Source organism: Clinocottus analis, unplaced genomic scaffold, assembly GCF_023055335.1.
Source record: "Clinocottus analis isolate CAN_PGR_092001 unplaced genomic scaffold, fCliAna1.0.p SCAF_4, whole genome shotgun sequence".
Taxonomy (NCBI): domain Eukaryota; kingdom Metazoa; phylum Chordata; class Actinopteri; order Perciformes; family Cottidae; genus Clinocottus; species Clinocottus analis.
Genome location: NW_027176153.1, coordinates 3,080,367 through 3,099,068, shown reverse-complemented (window position 1 = coordinate 3,099,068; position 18,702 = coordinate 3,080,367). Strand labels below are relative to the sequence as shown.

General features: G+C 46.6%; 1 protein-coding gene across 2 annotated transcripts in view; it reads right to left on the bottom strand.

Annotated features, from left to right (window-relative positions):
- samd10b (sterile alpha motif domain containing 10b) overlaps window positions 1-18,702 on the bottom strand; it is a 57,404-nt gene that overhangs the window by 15,088 nt on the left and 23,614 nt on the right. For both annotated transcript variants that reach the window (XR_011079636.1, XM_068597923.1), the window contains exon 2: window positions 9,947-10,134. Coding sequence is in view for 1 of the 2 variants with exons in the window: in XM_068597923.1 (XP_068454024.1) it covers window positions 9,947-10,134 (188 nt within the window). In the remaining variant the exon portion in view is untranslated. The remainder of the gene's footprint in view (window positions 1-9,946; window positions 10,135-18,702) is intronic.

Sequence of the window (18,702 nt, the reverse complement as noted above, 5' to 3'; positions counted from 1 at the left end):
ATATATATATATATATATATATATATATATATATATATATATATATATATATATATATATATGTGTGTGTGTGTGTGTGTGTGTGTGTGTGTGTGTGTGTGTACATATATAACCACACCGGTGATTTTAGACATTCTATCAGCAGCGCTGAGGGTTTTTTGTTTGTTTGTTGTTATTTGTTGTTTGTTTTCCTCATGAAGAGATGAAGACAATTTAAAATCAAGAGAGAAGTAATTTTCTATAGACTTCTATACAACCAGAGGAGTCGCCCCCTGGTGGTCAGGAGAGAGAATGCAGCTTTAACACATGAAGCATAGACTTCTATACAACCAGAGGAGTCGCCCCCTGGTGGCCAGGAGGGAGAATGCAGCTTTAACACATGAAGCATAGACTTCTATACAACCAGAGGAGTCGCCCCCTGGTGGTCAGGAGAGAGAATGCAGCTTTAACACATGAAGCATAGACTTCTATACAACCAGAGGAGTCGCCCCCTGGTGGTCAGGAGAGAGAATGCAGCTTTAACACATGAAGCATAGACTTCTATACAACCAGAGGAGTCGCCCCCTGGTGGTCAGGAGGGAGAATGCAGCTTTAACACATGAAGCATAGACTTCTATACAACCAGAGGAGTCGCCCCCTGGTGGCCAGGAGGGAGAATGCAGCTTTGAGGCACGTCAGCGTTGGCTTTAGTCTTTTCGACATCGTTGTCGTCTGCTTGGCGTGAAAAGATGTCCAGCGTCTCTTTGTGTATCGCGGCTTTGTGAGCGGAATGAAAATGGACGTTAATAAAGTCACAGCCAGTTCATACGGGCAGGAAACAACAAGCACTCCTCCTCCCCTCAGCTCTCTCTCTCTCGCTCTCTCCCTCTCTCTCTCTCTCTCTCTCTCTCTCTCTCTCTCCCTCTCTCTCTCTCTCTCTCTCTCTCTCTCTCTCTCTCTCTTAGTCTCATATCTAATCCATTCATTCATGCTCCGACTGTGCCAACTCCACAAACAAAGGCTTTGGCTGATTTTCAACAGAAAAACACAGAACCGCTGCCAAACGTTCCTCTCCATAACCGACTGCATTTAATGAGATTACGTATGCCGAAATGTCACGCGCACATAGACGCAACTTCCACGCACTCTCTCGCATCGCTCGCCGTCTGACGACCCGCCTCGTTAATGACACGGAGCTCCCCAAACACCTCGAGACAAGCGGCGAACATGTGTTCATAAGTATCCATGAGCTCCTCCCCGTCATGTCTAAGCACCGAGCGGCTAAGTGCGTTCGGCTTCGTGGGCTTTAATTGAACTTCAAATTTGCTAATTTTCTAATTACACACATACTTCTCGCCCCGACTCAGCGGAGCGCCGAGGTCGTTTTAATAACCCAAATTTACGGCTCGCCCTCCCATCGTTAATGGAGATTGAGTTGGGAGAGATGTGGAAATCACCAACAGGAAGCACGTGGACACGAGGAGGCGGGTCGAGACGTCGCAGCACCTTTTGATGGCCATCTTCACGTTGACATAGTTGGGGGACATTTTCCTTCCTGCAATTACTGAGCACATCTAGATATTCTGCATGTTTTTTTGTTTGTGTTGTTGTAAGAAGTACTTATAGACAGATCGTAAGCATTTCTTTTCACAAAAACATGACAGTAAAACAAAGTCTTGGCCTGTTACCAAGGATGTTAGTCAAAAAACTGTGTCGTTCAGTTCAAAAATGGAAAAGTTAGAAGCTTTATGCCTTCACTTGGACTTTTCAAGTATTAATATACATTCACTAAGCTTCTACCATACGTTGTTAGATTCGTACAGGCTCGGAGAACATAGATGTGTTTACTATTGAAGTCTGACTTTGTAAAGTGTTGTTATTAACAAAAAGGTGAAACGTTACTTTTGCGCGAAAAAGTGACGGCAAGTTTTTTTTTGAGGTTACGGGTTTTATGTAATTACATAAAACTTAACGGTATTTTTTTTTCTGTTCGGATAGATCTCTTCCCACAAGTCTTTACTGTATTTTAGTCATTTAAATAAAGTTAATCAGCAGGTTTTCAGCCAGAAAGTAACTGTTTGGATTCCCCAATATGAGGCCAGTTGATCTAAACGTCACCTGGTTGGACATTTGAGAGGAGAGTCGTGTTATTAGTCAGCTATACGCGCATACTGAACAAGAAAAGCCGCTTTCAGACGGCGCGCGTCGCCGTCGGCATGCGGCCGGACCCGGACACCCAGAATGCAGTGCAGCTCACTGCAGCAGGATGAGAGCTACGCCGTGGACGGACACGGAGACGCACACATGCACGCACGCGTCACACAATCTGGTGCGAACAGATGCAGACGCATTTTAATCTTTTCTTTTTTTAAATGTATGTTTCACAACTCACATTTGACACTAATTCAACTGTGTACATCATTAAAAACTACTTAAAGGAAAGAAAGACAGATGACAGTCCGATAGAGGGAGAGAGAGAGGGAGAGAGAGAGAGAGACAGAGAGAGAGAGAGAGCAGACCGGTCCTCCTTGTGTGAGTAATGGCCTTCATCACGGAGAAGCCAGACGGAAGGAAAATGGAACGATAGCTCCGCGTCATCCCTTCTTCCCTCTTCTTCCTCCCTCGCTTTCTCCCTCCGCCGCTCTCTGCGGCCCATCCATCAGACTGTATCTCCTCTGGCCAGTTCTGAGACGTCCCCCGTTCACCCTTCACTACCTTCCCCCTCCTCCCCCGACTCCTCCCGAGACCTACTTCTGTCCGGCGGGAGGAGCTCCCTCATTCATTACGTAGAGGAGGAGGAGGGATAGCCGAAGAGGAGGCTGTATGTGGAGCAGAAGCCTAATGGGAGGAGGAGGAGGATGGAGAGGAAGGAGAGAAAGAGGGGGATGGAAATAGACGTGTCTTTATCGTGGTGTTTTTGTATTTATTCAGTCATCACACATACGATGGATTCAGCCTCCATACAATCTAGAGTTTTTTCCTTTAAACGGCTCCATCTTCATCTATGAAGCCGCCGTCAAGACGATGACGTGAAGGTCTATGCGATGACACGTGGCATACGTCATGTGTTCTTCATCGTGTCCTCATGCGACGGTCTGTGTTTCAAAATAAACTTCCTCACAGGAAACAACTCAGCCAGGTTTGTGCTACAGGAATAGATCGTTTAATACTCAGTTTCATAAAGGATGGTGAGATACTGCGTGAGGTTCAGGGAAAGATGGTCGAAACGTTTGGGAGGATTTTTGGAAAAGATGGTGAAATATCGAGGTTTTGGTTTGGATTTAGATCGCATAATACTTAGTTAGGTTTAGGAAAAGATCGAGAAATACTAAATTAGGTTTAATAAAAGATTGTGAAGTACATGTAGGAAAATATCATGAAATAGTTAGATTGAGGAAAAGATCGTGAAATATTTAGGTAGGTTTAGGAAAAGATCGTGAAATTGTGGTTTGGGTTAAAATAACTTTAGAGGTGTGATAACTTGAGTACAGAAATAAATCATCATTGACTTTTCGGCTCATGGGGCTCTAGCAGAAGGGCCCCTGGGTTTCCTTCCTTTTGTTCGCCTTGTGTGTGTGTTGTTTTTCCAGTCTTTCAACTTAATGTTTAATAAATACGTGGACTGTATGGGAATTGATTCATTAGGATGTATTCCAGCATTCAAATATGAGACTCAATCTCCTCACATGACCTTCTTAATGAGCCTTTCATTTATACTATCGTTACGAATGGACAAAATAATTATGCTAAATTATAATGAAGTATATTCAACAGGCTGAGCTTCGTCTCCGTGTTATTTCCTGTCTTGGTGCTTCTTCACACCCACATGCTCTCTATTGATCATTCTGCTTGTTTCCACCAACAGCTTATTTGTCCTTCCCTGCTTACTTTGTTCTATCATGTCTCTTATCCGCCACTCGACTTGCTCCTCATAAATTTTATCCTCTGCCTGTGTGACACCCTCCCTCCTCCTCCCTCCTCCTCCCTCCTCCTCCTTCCTCCCTCCTCTTCCCTCCCTCTTGTTTCCTGCCTTCAATCTTTCTTCTGCCTTGACTTCTGTGCACATGAGACACTTTTTGCCTGTGTTCCTCTGTGTGTTTGTGATTTTGTGTTTATGGACAAAAGCATTGATACGTTGTTGCATTTTAGTTCCTGTTCACTCACTTTTTTTTTTTAGAAACAAACCAAGAAGAGTAAACATGAAGTCATACAGACTGACAGGTGACTTAGGAATAACACAACATGATTAGTTTTAGTAGACTGCACATTGTTGCCCGTCATGATGAATAAAGGTGGAGACAGTGAAGGCTGAGTGAAGGCAGAAGTGTCTCGCATTCTCTCTCCTGACCACCAGGGGGCGACTCCCCTGGTTGTATAGAAGTATATGCTTCATGTGTTAAAGCTGCATTCTCTCTCCTGACCACCAGGGGGCGACTCCTCTGGTTGTATAGAAGTCTATGCTTCATGTGTTAAAGCTGCATTCTCTCTCCTGACCACCAGGGGGCGACTCCTCTGGTTGTATAGAAGTCTATGCTTCATGTGTTAAAGCTGCATTCTCTCTCATGACCACCAGGGGGCGACTCCTCTGGTTGTATAGAAGTCTATATAAGTGACTCTACTTCTCTCTTGATGTATTTCCTCAGTAAACATTGTAAACATGAGTTTATGTCTTAATCTCTAGTTTCAAGTCTTCTTCTATACAGCATGATGTTCATTTAGTAAATTATGGTCATTTAGAGTCAAACAGACCATAAAGCAGGGGACGCTTTAGGGGCGGGGCTACGAGGTGATTGACAGAGCTGTATACGCCGTCTTTAAGTCACTCCTCCATATTATAAATATGGTATATAGTTGCTCATAAAACAACATGGCGATGGCCGAAATCCAAGATGGCGACGCCATGACTCAATTCACTTCTTATACGCAGTCTACTGGGTCACACAATCACACAAGTTTGTATGGACAAAGAGTCAATGACCACTAACACAGATCAATACAGATCAATACAGATCAATACACATGGCTTGTGGAACAGATTTGCCCTTTAATATTGGAAGCAGGACGAGAGTTTTTTCCCACCAACCGGACCAAGAAAGAGCAACACGGACCCGAGCTGGTTCTACTGAAGCCGGTCGTTCTCGACGTGAGAGCGCTGCGTTGCGAGTAAATGAATCGGGGATTAGGACGAAAGTCCGAGGAGCGTGGGGAAGTCACTCCTGCTGTCTCTCCGACACGGATCGATGACGCTACACCAATTAGCAAAGTGTGTGTTTATTGAGTAAATGAATCCGTGGTCGTATCTCACCGACCTGCTGCTCCCCGGCTCTACTCTGCATCTTTTCCGCCCCGCTGTCACTTCATCTCTCCACAGGTTTACTAAACAATCCTCCATCTTTTCCCCACCGTACTCTCTCTCTGCTGTCTGGCCCGAACAGCTCTCTCTCTCTGTCTCTCTTTCCATCTCTCGCCCGCCGAGCCCATCCATCTCTCTCCTGCCAGAGACCCTGACAGATCACGACACACGATTCTTCATATCTCCTCTTCTCTCTCTCCCTCTCTCTCTTTTACTTCTCCTCATTTTCCTCCTCTCAGTAACACTGATGGCCCTGGCAGCTTTCTGTTGCATCATTTAGCACCCCGCCATGTCTCCCACTGCTCCGTCTAGCCCCAAAAATGTGTTTGAGTGTGTCGTTGTGGTTCAGAACATGTTTGTGTGTGGACTGTCAGCCGCCGGCCGCTAGCGCCGCCGCTAGCGCTGCCGTAAGCGCCGCCGTTAGCGCCGCCGTTAGCGCCGCCGTTAGAGCGGGTACAGACACTGAAGTTCAGCAGAGTAACAATAACGACATCTAAGGCCGCTGCAGACCGCGCCGACGCTTCTATCGTTGATAATCGAACACATCTACACAAATCCTCTAAGAAAAAGATGGAGGATAAGTGCGAGAAATGCCGTGATTTAACCCTTCGGACCCCCTGAAAGCCTCGATTGCTAAATTTTGGGGTTCTCTGAAAGTACAAGGCAATTATATGTCACTTTCAATCGTCACTAAAATGTCATTTTAAATAGCTTAATGGTGCCCAGAGGTTTTCATTACTCAAAGTGCCAAACATCTATTCATTAACCGTGCCTGAGGTAAAAATAATCACAGGCCGACCGCATCTCGTTCCTCCCAAAACCAGCACAGGGAAAATTAGCGAGCGAGGACCCCGGCGCCGGTTTCGCAGGCTCTGATAGCGAGGAGAGAAGAGCACGCGAGGCTGCTTTCGCCTCCTAAATTGTGTCTCTGTTATTCCACCTATTCCCCCGTCTCATCTAAAAGGTTCACCCACCGGCTGTGTGTCAGACAGCTAAATGAGCCACCCACTAAACCACACACACACACACTCTCACCCCATCTGGCTTCCCAAACAACAGCCGCTCCAAAGGACGCCACAGACGCCGCACCGAGCACACGATGACTCATTATTTGGAAAAATCCTATTAGCCGGTCGGCCTGTGCACAGACACACCTGTACACGTACCGACGCAAACAAGTTCATAACAAAGCGTTTAGGCCGTCGTGGACTCGGTGGCTGCAGGAGACACTATTTCACCTGTTCACAAATTGCACAAATTGGTGGTGCGGTATACGAGAGACTGGGAGCATCGTACATGTCAGCGCCTTGAAGCTAATGATGCTAACAGCGCTAACATTTATAGCAAAAGTGACGACGGAACGAACGGAACCTTTGCAGAAACCTGCAAAGGTTCTGAAAAGTGAAGCCAATGCTGAAGTTCCTTAAACATCTCTATAATGTACACCAGGGGGCGACTCCTCTGGCTGTATAGAAGTATATGCTTCATGTGTTAAAGCTGCATTCTCTATAATGTACACCAGGGGGCGACTCCTCTGGTTGTATAGAAGTCTATGCTTCATGTGTTAAAGCTGCATTCTCTCTCCTGACCACCAGGGGGCGACTCCTCTGGTTGTATAGAAGTCTATGCTTCATGTGTTAAAGCTGCATTCTCTCTCCTGACCACCAGGGGCTACTGGGGGGCTACTTCTCTGGTTGTATTGAAGTGTGTGTGTGTGTGTGTGTGTGTGTGTGTGTGTGTGTGTGTGTGTGTGTGTGTGTATATATATATATATATATATATATATATATATATATATATATATATATATATATATATAGATATAGATATAGATATATATATAGATAGATAGATAGATAGATAGATAGATATATAGAAGTATTATATTTTATATATTAATTAAGACTTGAGAGCATCTTTTGTAATGACTACAATGCTTTTCATTGAAGATTTCTTTCTGCTGCTTCTATCTCTTGCCTCCCCTGACTGGTCTGCATCAACATAGTTGTGTGTGTGTGTGTGTGTGTGTGTGTGTGTGTGTGTGTGTGTGTGTGTGTGTCTGTGCGTGCACAGGAGTTTGCACAGTGCCTAATGTGTTGTATTAGCTTTGCTAAACTGATAAGGAAGATTACCCAGGTGCCACCTCTACATACAGAGGCCAAGCTGTGTCTCACTAAACTGGCTTCCTCATTACAGTGGATGTGTGCACAACCAGTGAATAATCTAATCATCACTCCCGAGAGAACTGGACGCCAATCCACACAACCACACACACACACACCCACACACACACACACGTACACGGCCATCCTCTAAACTGGAGGTGCACTGGAAGCTGTTGTGGATGCACACAGAGGCACCAGAGAGCCGGACCGCTCTGCCAGTTGTTGAATAATGCATGACGAGCCTCGTAGCCACGAGGAGACGATAAGCCTTACTTCTCATGGTATAGAGGAGGTTTAATTATCCAGTCGCTGCGTAATCGCACGGAAACAGCTTCCCACTCGTCTTTTTATTAAGCCTTTTATAGCTGTTATAGCTGAGGGGGGGCAGTCTTTTATGAATTATTGAACAATCTTGCAGCACATGTGTACATCTCACGAGCGCAGTGTGCAGCCCGGCAAAAAAAAACTTTCTTTAAAAAGGCCTTTGGGGTGACGAAATATATGACCTCCACCGCCGGGCTCTCTGCCCCTCTTTCATGTGAGGGGGCGGAGCCATAGACGCAGGCTGTTGGGTCCGATGCTGTTTTAGGTCAAACAGGCGGAATGCATTCAAATGGATTCTTCTTTCTTTGTGTGTGTGTGTGTGTGTGTGTGTCTGTGTGTGTCTCTCTCGTGCTGCACAAATGGGAATTCTGTGTTGCACAAGGACGACGCGTGGAAGTAAACGAAGGCGGCTGAGCTCGCATTACGCCGCCGAGACAGTACAGAGGAGCAGAACCGGAGTAGAACGGACATTTACATTCAAACCCATGTGGCGGGATGGCCGTTAATAAAATATATATAATATCTGTACATATTCTATTGCTCCGATGAGACATTGAGCCGCCAAGCTGGCATTACTTTATTATTCCTGTCTATTCCTCAGCTTCGAAAAGGGAGGGAAAAAAACATGCATATGTGGAATAAATGAGACTTTTAAACACACGGGACATGCAGCCTGTGCTTCCCTGGCACGAGCTGTTACATCACGAGGAGTGAGGCATCGGTGCTCTCTGTGTAACTGGTTTCTCAGGTGAGAGGATGAAACCATTAGACTTACTGGTGCAGCATCCCTGTGGATGGTTACAGATGATCTCTGAACGCATCATCTGAGGCGAGCGTCATTACACTTCTTTCAAAATAAATAGCTGTGAGCCGCCAGTTAATTCACGCAGGACGATATTAAATTAAGCCGACGCTCCACTCCAGGGAAATAATATTTTCTTAACTTAACTACTTAAAAACTACTTTGTGAAAATATGTCATCGACCACTGTCATGTAATGCAACGCCAAGCGATGAATGTGAACTATGAGGGATTATTATAATGTACAATACACACTGTTTAACAGACATGTGGTTCTCGAGCCTTTAATGGTGCATAAGAGTGTTTTATTCCAGGAGCCAGAGAGACTTTTTCATTTAAGAATGAATTAACAAACAAAATATTAAAAGCTAACCCATGAATATGAAAACAAATAACCCTTTCTTTGTTACGAAACAAAAATGTAAATTTCTATTGCACATTATGTGCGGAAATGACCAAAAATAAACCTGTTAAAACACTCAGAAGTCACTGTAAAATGTGATTTTCACTGGACTTCTATTGGTGTCATTGTGGCATGGTCTGTCTGTCTGTCTGTCTGTCTGTCTGCATGTCTGCCTGTCTGTCTGTCTGTCTGTTTGTCTGCATGTCTGTCTGTCTGTCTGTCTGTCTGTCTGCATGTCTGTCTGTGTGTCTGCATGTCTGTCTGCATGTCTGTCTGTCTGTCTGTCTGTCTGTCTGTCTGTATGTCTGCATGTCTGCCTGTCTGCATGTCCGTCTGTCTGTCTGCATGTCTGTCTGTCTGCATGTCTGTCTGTCTGCATGTCTGTCTGTCTGTCTGTCTGTCTGTCTGTCTGTCTGCATGTCTGTCTGTATGTCTGCATGTCTGTATGTCTGCATGTCTGCCTGTCTGTTTGTCTGTCTGTCTGTCTGCATGTCTGTCTGCATGTCTGTCTGCATGTCTGTCTGCATGTCTGTCTGCATGTCTGTCTGTCTGTCTGTCTGCATGTCTGCCTGTCTGCATGTCCGTCTGTCTGTCTGCATGTCTGTCTGTCTGCATGTCTGTCTGTCTGTCTGCATGTCTGTCTGTCTGCATGTCTGTCTGTCTGCATGTCTGTCTGTCTGTCTGTCTGTCTGTCTGTCTGTCTGTCTGTCTGCATGTCTGCATGTCTGTATGTCTGCATGTCTGCCTATCTGTTTGTCTGTTTGTCTGTCTGTCTGTCTGTCTGCATGTCTGTCTGCATGTCTGTCTGCATGCCTGTCTGCATGTCTGTCTGCATGTCTGTCTGTCTGTCTGTCTGCATGTCTGTCTGTCTGTCTGTCTGTCTGCATGTCTACATGTCTGTCTGCCTCCCTGTCTCCGTACCTGGATGCCCTCTGTCCCGGGCTGCTGCAGCAGTTTGACGGTGCGCGTGTGCGCCGCCGTCCTCTGGCCGCGGCCGTCGTGCCAGGTCAGGTTGCTGCCTCCGGCGCGACGCGGCAGCTGGTAGCTCAGCTCCTCAGCCGACACCGTGTGCTCCAGGGAGGCACGGCAGAAGCTGAAGCTGGACGCCGCTGAGGGAGGGAGAGAGGGAGGGAGAGAGGGAGAGAGGAAGAAGAACAAACACAGATAAGCACTCACTTTGTATTGTCTTTAATTAAGGTGCTTGGGTACACATTGTTTATGAACCATGCAAAAGGAACACCTCGAAAAATTAAAATTAAAATAATTGATAATCCTCTCAGAGCAGCACAGGATGCTTTCACTACCGATTGCTTTGCGTGTCGACTCCTCAAACAGATGGCTGTGCTGGTGGGCAGCAGCCAGTGCTGCTCCACTCTGATCTCCAATTATGTTGAGAGCATATTTACAGGGAGAAAGCGCACAATTATTTTTTTGGGGGGGGGAGTTGTGTCTCTCTTGCTAGATTAATCCGTGATTATTTAAATCCTACAACATGAATGTTTGTTTTGTATCCCTCTCTCTGTCTGTCCTTCCCTTCACTTCCTCCCAGGAGTGGAGTGTTAGCTGTGAGACACGTTGTCGCCGCTGGGTCAGAGTACAGCTCGGGGCGTCTCCCGCGGTTCACAAGGAGGACGAATCCAGAGAGACGCCAAACGCATTAGTCGTGTGGAGGGATCTGACTGCACATCGGACAGACCCAACAGAGAGGAGACCGTGGAGCTCGGGTCGGGAAAAGGTCAAGAGAATGCATGACAGAGTTCCCTCCAACAACTTGATCGTTAAACGTCAGGTAGACGATGAAAGCCATTTTTTTTTAAAGGGCTAAAGAGGAACCCGGTTAACACACAGCTGGACTCGGGCCTGATGTTTGGGATATCATGTTAACACTTCAGTCAGGTGCAGCTGAACCTAGCAAACACTAGAAGTACTCAGTAGGGTGCAGGTCTCTGCAACAACGGGTCCTGTATTGTGGGATTGAACAAGACAAACCACACCTTGGCTGACCCTCCGTGATTAACGCCGTAAAGTGCCATAAAACACACTTCATTGAAACTCAAACACAAGCGTTGAATGCAGGCAATCGGCTCAAAGTCATTGTGTACTACATTTTATAGAGGTGGTGAGGTACTCAGCAGCTGAGAGGTGGTGAGGTACTCGGCACCTGAGAGGAGGTGAGGTACTCGGCACCTGAGAGGAGGTGAGGTACTCAACAAATGAGAGGAGGTGAGGTACTCGGCAGCTGAGAGGTGGTGAGGTACTCGGCAGCTGAGAGGTGGTGAGGTACTCGGCAGCTGAGAGGTGGTGAGGTACTCGGCACCTGAGAGGTGGTGAGGTACTCGGCAGCTGAGAGGCGGTGAGGTACTCTGCAGCTGAGAGGAGGTGAGGTACTCTGCAGCTGAGAGGAGGTGTGGTACTCGGCACCTGAGAGGTGGTGAGGTACTCGGCAGCGTAAAGGTGGTGAGGTACTCGGCACCTGAGAGGTGGTGAGGTACTCGGCACCTGAGAGGAGGTGAGGTACTCGGCACCTGAGAGGAGGTGAGGTACTCAACAAATGAGAGGAGGTGAGGTACTCGGCAGCTGAGAGGTGGTGAGGTACTCGGCAGCTGAGAGGTGGTGAGGTACTCGGCACCTGAGAGGTGGTGGGGTACTCGGCAGCTGAGAGGCGGTGAGGTACTCTGCACCTGAGAGGAGGTGAGGTACTCGGCAGCTGAGAGGCGGTGAGGTACTCGGCAGCTGAGAGGAGGTGAGGTACTCTGCAGCTGAGAGGAGGTGAGGTACTCTGCAGCTGAGAGGCGGTGAGGTACTCTGCAGCTGAGAGGAGGTGAGGTACTCTGCAGCTGAGAGGCGGTGAGGTACTCTGCAGCTGAGAGGAGGTGAGGTACTCTGCAGCTGAGAGGAGGTGAGGTACTCTGCAGCTGAGAGGCGGTGAGGTACTCTGCAGCTGAGAGGCGGTGAGGTACTCTGCAGCTGAGAGGAGGTGAGGTACTCTGCAGCTGAGAGGCGGTGAGGTACTCTGCAGCTGAGAGGCGGTGAGGTACTCTGCAGTGAGTTCACTGTTAGTTGTTTGCTTTTAGTCAAACACACTGCCCATAACAATAAAAGCAGCCAAACTGTTTCCTCCCACATTTGGACACCGAGCACCGACTAGCGGGGGTTTCGGTGATGCACTCAGCTGTGTTATCACAGCGGATCGGTTAAGAGTGAGCAGGCGGTCAATGGCAGCAGGAAACAGGCGCAATGTGTTGTGAGAAAGTCATCGCAACCCCGAGAGGTCCTGGAGTATGCAGCCATAACCAGCCACCCAAAATATTATGCAGTTATAGCTGCAGCAGAATTCGAGATGTGGACGTACCCCAAGGTGCACACACACACACACACACACACACACACACACACAATTCTTTACTTTAAGTGCAGCTTTGCGGTGCATGTGAAGCTCACACGCCATTTTGTGTGTCAACTGACTTTCACTCCATTCAAATACCTTGATGTGTGTGTGTGCGTGCGTGTGTGTGTGTGTGTGTGTGTGTGTGTGTGTGTGTGTGTGTGTGTGGGAGTGAGTGTGCGTAAAAGCAATCATTGAGAAAGAGACAGAATTACAGATGAAGGGGCTAAAAGTGGAACAAGGCGTAATAAATGTTGCATTCATTACTTTTAAATATGAAAACGTCTCTTAAGAGCAGAACAATGTCAGAGCATTCTTTGAGAAAAGGCTCATTTCATCTCCTGAATGAATTCTTAATTTCTTTTCCTCCCTCCTCTTTGGGGACCAGATTCCTTTTTTTTTTTTTTTTTTTTAAATGTTTTTAAAGGAGTGATTGGATTTGTTTGAATGTGCTGTGTTAAATTATTTGAGGTCCTTCCAGAGTGTTAATCCATTTGTCTCTTTGTTATGTTGCTTCCTTCAGTTGGAACTACAAGGCTGGCCGTCACAACTTGGATGTAAAAACAAACAAACAAACAAGTAACATCTGCTATTCCTTTCTCCAAAAACAAGTCATCCTGCTGGACTACTCACATGGACTAGCTAAGCTCCGCCCCCTTTAGAAACAGAGTTTACAAAGTGCTTTGACAGACAAAGCAACAACAGTGAGGCAATAAAACAACAGAAAGCTCAACAGTGAGTTAAACCCTGATAAAACCGTAGATAGAAATTATATACACATATATATATATATATATATATATATATATATATATATATATATATATATATATATATATATATATATATATATATATACATTTATATATATATATATATATATATTTATATATATATATGAAAATAAAATTAATAAATAAGAAAAATAAAAAAGTAAGAAAAGAAAATATTTAAAAAATAATAATGAAATAAATAAAAAAAACTTAAATTAAGTACATTAATTAAATAAACACAAATATAGCGACAACATGACATTGAAAGACAGTTTGTATTGTTTGTTTTTGGTGATCTCAGGATGCCATGATTTAAATCCAGAAACCCGGTTGTAATCTTTTAAATCTACTTGTCATTTTTCACTTGTCAAGTATCTTTTTTGGGGGCAGCGTATCACGTGACCTCTTGACATGTGTCCGGTCATTTTCCAACCTCGATAATCAATCAACATTTCTTTCATTCATTCTTTCTGTGCGGCCCGGTATCAAGAGACCCGCACACCGGGACCGGGTTTGAGGACAGCTGATTTAAAACACATAACTGAATCCGTGAGCCTCGGGGCCTTTTAGTTTTCAGTTTTCAGCCTCGTGCTTCAAAAGTGATCCTTAAAATCAGTCCGAAAGCCGATGTGAAGTTGTGTTTGAGCTATGCGCTACGATCGGCCCGTCTGCGTTCCCAGTTTAGAATGATCGGCCCACTTGAAGCTGCTGTGTTGCTGCTGCTGAGGCTTCTGGGAAACTCCCAGTGAACCCAGAAGTCTGCTCAAGGGAGCGCAGAGTTCCCACAGACATGATGGAGGAATGAAAAAAAGGAGGATGGAGATGAAAACCCAGAAAGCTGTCAGGAACCGCTGATGTGTAGCAACGTTCTCCCTCCTCGCTCCAGCTCTCCCCACTTCTATATGCTGCTACTTTTCTGTCTCCTTATGCGGCAGCATCTTTCTATGTTCCCCTTCTTCTTCTCTCTCTTTCTGTTCCTCTCTGGTTGTCAGGTCTTTTGTGGTCGTCGGGACAAACCGAGCCCGGCCCTGATGTAATTACTGCCAGTCAGACTGAGAGAGGGAGGGAGACCGGGAGGCAGGAACGTGGGAAGCTAAGCGCCTCGCGACCCTAAAGACCTGCCAATCTCCCACGAACGGAGACAAGAGCAAGCCAGACAAGAAAGAGAGAGAGAGAGGGAGGGAGAGAGAGAGAGAGCCAAACTGTAAATAAGCGTCGGATCCACGCAGACTGACAGCAAACTGATCAAAGTGTGGCAACGTGAAAGCAGCTCGGAGAGGAGGCGGCGAGACGCGTTAATAGACCCCGAAACAACTCCATCTCGCAAGACGTTGAAGCCGTTTCCGATCGCCGGGCGCAGACCACCGTGTACTTCACGGACATCGGCTTGTCAAAGTGGGGAAGTGCAGCCGTCACGGCTTCGGCACCGACCTTTCAACCTCCAGCGGTCGTAAAAAAGAAAAAAGGGAAATAAAGACAGAGCGATCACTCTCGAGCTCCAGCGGGCTCGGTGGACTTGACCTCTTGATACGGGACACGGCTAGAGGATGGTGGAATTACCCGAAATGTCAGTCAGGAAGTTCGTATGCATGTTGGGGCCCGATTGGGAACGGGAGAGTTTATGTTTATGTCCGGTCCGTTCTCCAGAACGCCTTTGAGGGAATTTCTTCTTTTTTCTAAACCTTTGAACTGTAATCCCGGCGGGACGGTAAAGCAAGCTTTCTAAAAACAAATCTCCACAACCAAAACCGTTCATGACAGCAAGAAGATGTAAAACATCTCTCAGAATTTGTCAGATTTTCATTTTTCCATAGGGGGGGGGGGTCCTTGAACACATCGCGTGTGACGAATGCTTCCGTCAGAGAAAAGCAAACGAAATGAAGCTTGAAATTCAGATTTTTCTTTTATCAAAGACATTTTATTCCAAAGTCTCGCCCTGAATAAACCGTGTGAGGGAACCAGATTGTTTAAAAAACATTAAATTCTGAGCTCCTCGGCGCTGCTAGGAAGACATGATCGATCACATGACAAATATTGTGTGAAACCTTGACTGAACTGCAGGCAGGAGAGACTTAGGTAGACACTAAGACTTGTGGCACTTGACGATGTCGTATATATAGATTCCAATGCTTTTTTTCATGATTCATGTCTTCATTCTGCACAGAAGACATGTTTGAGTTCTCTCTACTACTTTCACGGTTGTGCTGTTTCCAGAGAGGAGCAGAAACTGCTTCAGTGCTTAGAAGGTTATTGTGTGTCTTGAGGAAGCGAACGTCTTTGAAATTTGAGGATGAACTGGGAAGGATTTGCTGGTAAAACGTTAAAGATGAAGGTCAGCAGAGAGGACACTGAGGTCACGTTAGCTGAGCGAACGCCGAGGTCACGTTAGCTGAGCGATTGCCGAGGTCACGTTAGCTGAGAGGACGCTGAGGTCACGTTAGCTGAGCGGACGCCGAGGTGACGTCAGCTGAGAGGGCGTCGAGGTCACGTTAGCTGAGCTAACGCCGAGGTCACGTTAGCTGAGAGGGCGCCGAGGTCACGTTAGCTGAGAGGACGCCGAGGTCACGTTAGCTGAGCGGACGCCGAGGTCACGTTAGCTGAGAGGGCGCCGAGGTGACGTTAGCTGAGAGGGCGCCGAGGTCACGTCAGCTGAGAGGGCGTCGAGGTCACGTTAGCTGAGCTAACGCCGAGGTCACGTTAGCTGAGAGGGCGCCGAGGTCACGTTAGCTGAGAGGACGCCAAGGTCACGTTATCTGAGAGGACGTCGAGGTCACGTTAGCTGAGAGGACGCCGAGGTCACGTTAGCTAAGCGAACGCCGAGGTCACGTTAGCTGAAAGAACGCCGAGGTCACGTTAGCTGAGCTAACGCCGAGGTCACGTTAGCTGAGAGGGCGCCGAGGTCACGTTAGCTGAAAGGACGCCAAGGTCACGTCAGCTGAGAGAACGCTGAGGTTACGTTAGCTGAGCGAACACCGAGGTCACGTTAGCTGAGCGAACGCCGAGGTCACGTTAGCTGAGAGGACGCCGAGGTCACGTTAGCTGAGCGCACGCCGAGGTCACGTTAGCTGAGAGGACGCTGAGGTTACGTTAGCTGAGCGAACGCCGAGGTGACGTTAGCTGAGTGAAGGCCGAGGTCATGTTAGCTGAGCGAACGCTCCGCTAACGTCAGCTACAAACAACACTGAATGCAACAAGGGGAAATATGCATAGTGTATTATTTGGCGGCATTAATAATAATTGCGGCAAAAGCTACTAGTTTGTGTTCGTCCGCATTAGAACAAGCTGTTTCTTTGTTTCACCGAGACTCCGGAGCGCCGGTGCAGAGCTCCCTTTCAAGCCGGAGACTCGTTTTCCGTGTGTCAATCCGGTGGAGCCGAGGCGACGGCGCGGGCTCGTGCTCATGATGAATAATGCACACGTTTAAGGAGCTAACGGAAGGGGTTGCGTTTCACTGGAGTTGGACAAATCAAATTGATTGATTGATCACACAAAGTTTGCGCGCTATCGCCGCGAGGGATAAGTCACAAGCTGTAATCTGATGAGAACCGCCTCATGGATACGAGATACGTGACAAAGTCGTTGTGTGAAGACGGATTCAGTATGGTGTTCAGAGGCTGCTTGTGCGAGCCGGCCTGCACTGTATGTACGGCCTTAGTCTGTATATAGTTTTGATGTATTTATAGTTTTGATGTGTAATCCAGGGATTAAACCCTCTCAGGACTGCCTCTTGAGGGAATTTCTTCACAGTTACTTGGACCCAAATGCAAAGGTCACTGTCCTCACAAAACACTCCGATGGTTGTATAGAAGAATGTGTTAAAGCTGCATTATCTCTCCTGACCACGAGGGGGCGACTCCTCTGGTTGTATAGAAGTCTATGCTTCATGCATTAAAGCTGCATTCTCTCTCCTGACAACCAGGGGGCGACTCCTCTGGTTGTATAGAAGTATATGCTTCATGTGTTAAAGCTGCATTCTCTCTCCTGACCACCAGGGGGCGACTCCTCTGGTTGTATAGAAGTATATGCTTCATGTGTTAAAGCTGCATTCTCTCTCCTGACCACCAGGGGGCGACTCCTCTGGTTGTATAGAAGTCTATGCTTCATGTGTTAAAGCTGCATTCTCTCTCCTGACCACCAGGGGGCGACTCCTCTGGTTGTATAGAAGTCTATATAAGTGACTCTACTTCTCTCTTGATGTATTCCCTCAGTAAACATTGTAAACATGAGTTTATGTCTCAATCTCTAGTTTCAAGTCTTCTTCTATACAGCATAATGTTTAGTACATTATGGTCTGTGAGAGTCAAACAGACCATAAAGCAGGGGGCGCTTTAGGGGCGGGGCTACAAGGTGATTGACTCATTCATCCCTCAGACGAAGCACCAAAGACTTCCTGCCACGACTATATTATCATCTGTTATGACACACAATGATCATTCACTTCGTCTCTACTGATTGATACGTCCATACTTTCCAATTTTACGCTTTAAATGACATTTTAACTGCCGGATGCTTTCACGGCACGCAAAAGCTTTGAGAAAATGCAACGTATTCTAAACGAGGCTGAGCGAGAGCATTCTCGTGTCTCTAAATGGATCTTTGGTTACCATTCAGCAGGGTTATCCGTCACCTTTGTCCGTCTGCCTCTACATGCTTTGTGATCGGTCTGGACAACCGCCAACTCTCCTCTGTCCTATTTGTCACTAACTGGTGTCGTATTATTTTCTCGCTGCCCTTGCCGGTGACTTTTTATCACCTCCAGCTGTGGGGAGGGGGAGAGGAGGAGACAAAGGAGTCAGGATGAAAAGCGAAGGAGAAAAAAATGTGTCTCCTGGGTCAGCACATAAAAATAAATAAGAAGTGATGTGGGCCGATTTTTTATATTTTTTTTTCAAAGCTCAGGAAGCGTCGACCTCCCGTGTGGAGGGAAACGGTGGAGGTAGAAAAAGAGAAGTGTTGGCGGTGGAGGTGCCAAAACCAAGGGCAGAGTGTCAGACAGGTGTTTATGTGTGCGTCAGTTTGTGTGGTGTGTGTGTTTGTGTGTGCAGAGGGTAGGTAGGTCAATACGACTCAGCCCAGTGAAGTGTAACTTCATATCACCTCCTCTTGACTGAGCAGCATATCTCAAGCTCAGAGGTATTCCCTGTTGAAAAGGTAATTAAGCTGTTGGGTACGGCACCCCGGAAGGTCGTTCCGATCCAAATCCCACAGTAGATTAACGCGGCATCACCGGACATTACTGATTTTATTCCAAAAGCGGGCATCTGAATTAGTCCGGAGGGATTTTTTTTAATTCTTTTTTTGCTGCGTGGGCTTTTTTTTCTTCTTCTTTTGAATAACCTTGGCATCAACTTCTGGGCACCAGTGAGAAGTGAACTCCATCCCGCTTATGAATTACTCATACGATGTTTGTCAATTTAAAAGATAATTGAGCAAATTGAGGGTTCCTGTACCTCTTATTCCCCCGTGCTCAAGTAGTCATATGAACCACAAATGAGTTCTAATATTTCTGTTATTGTATA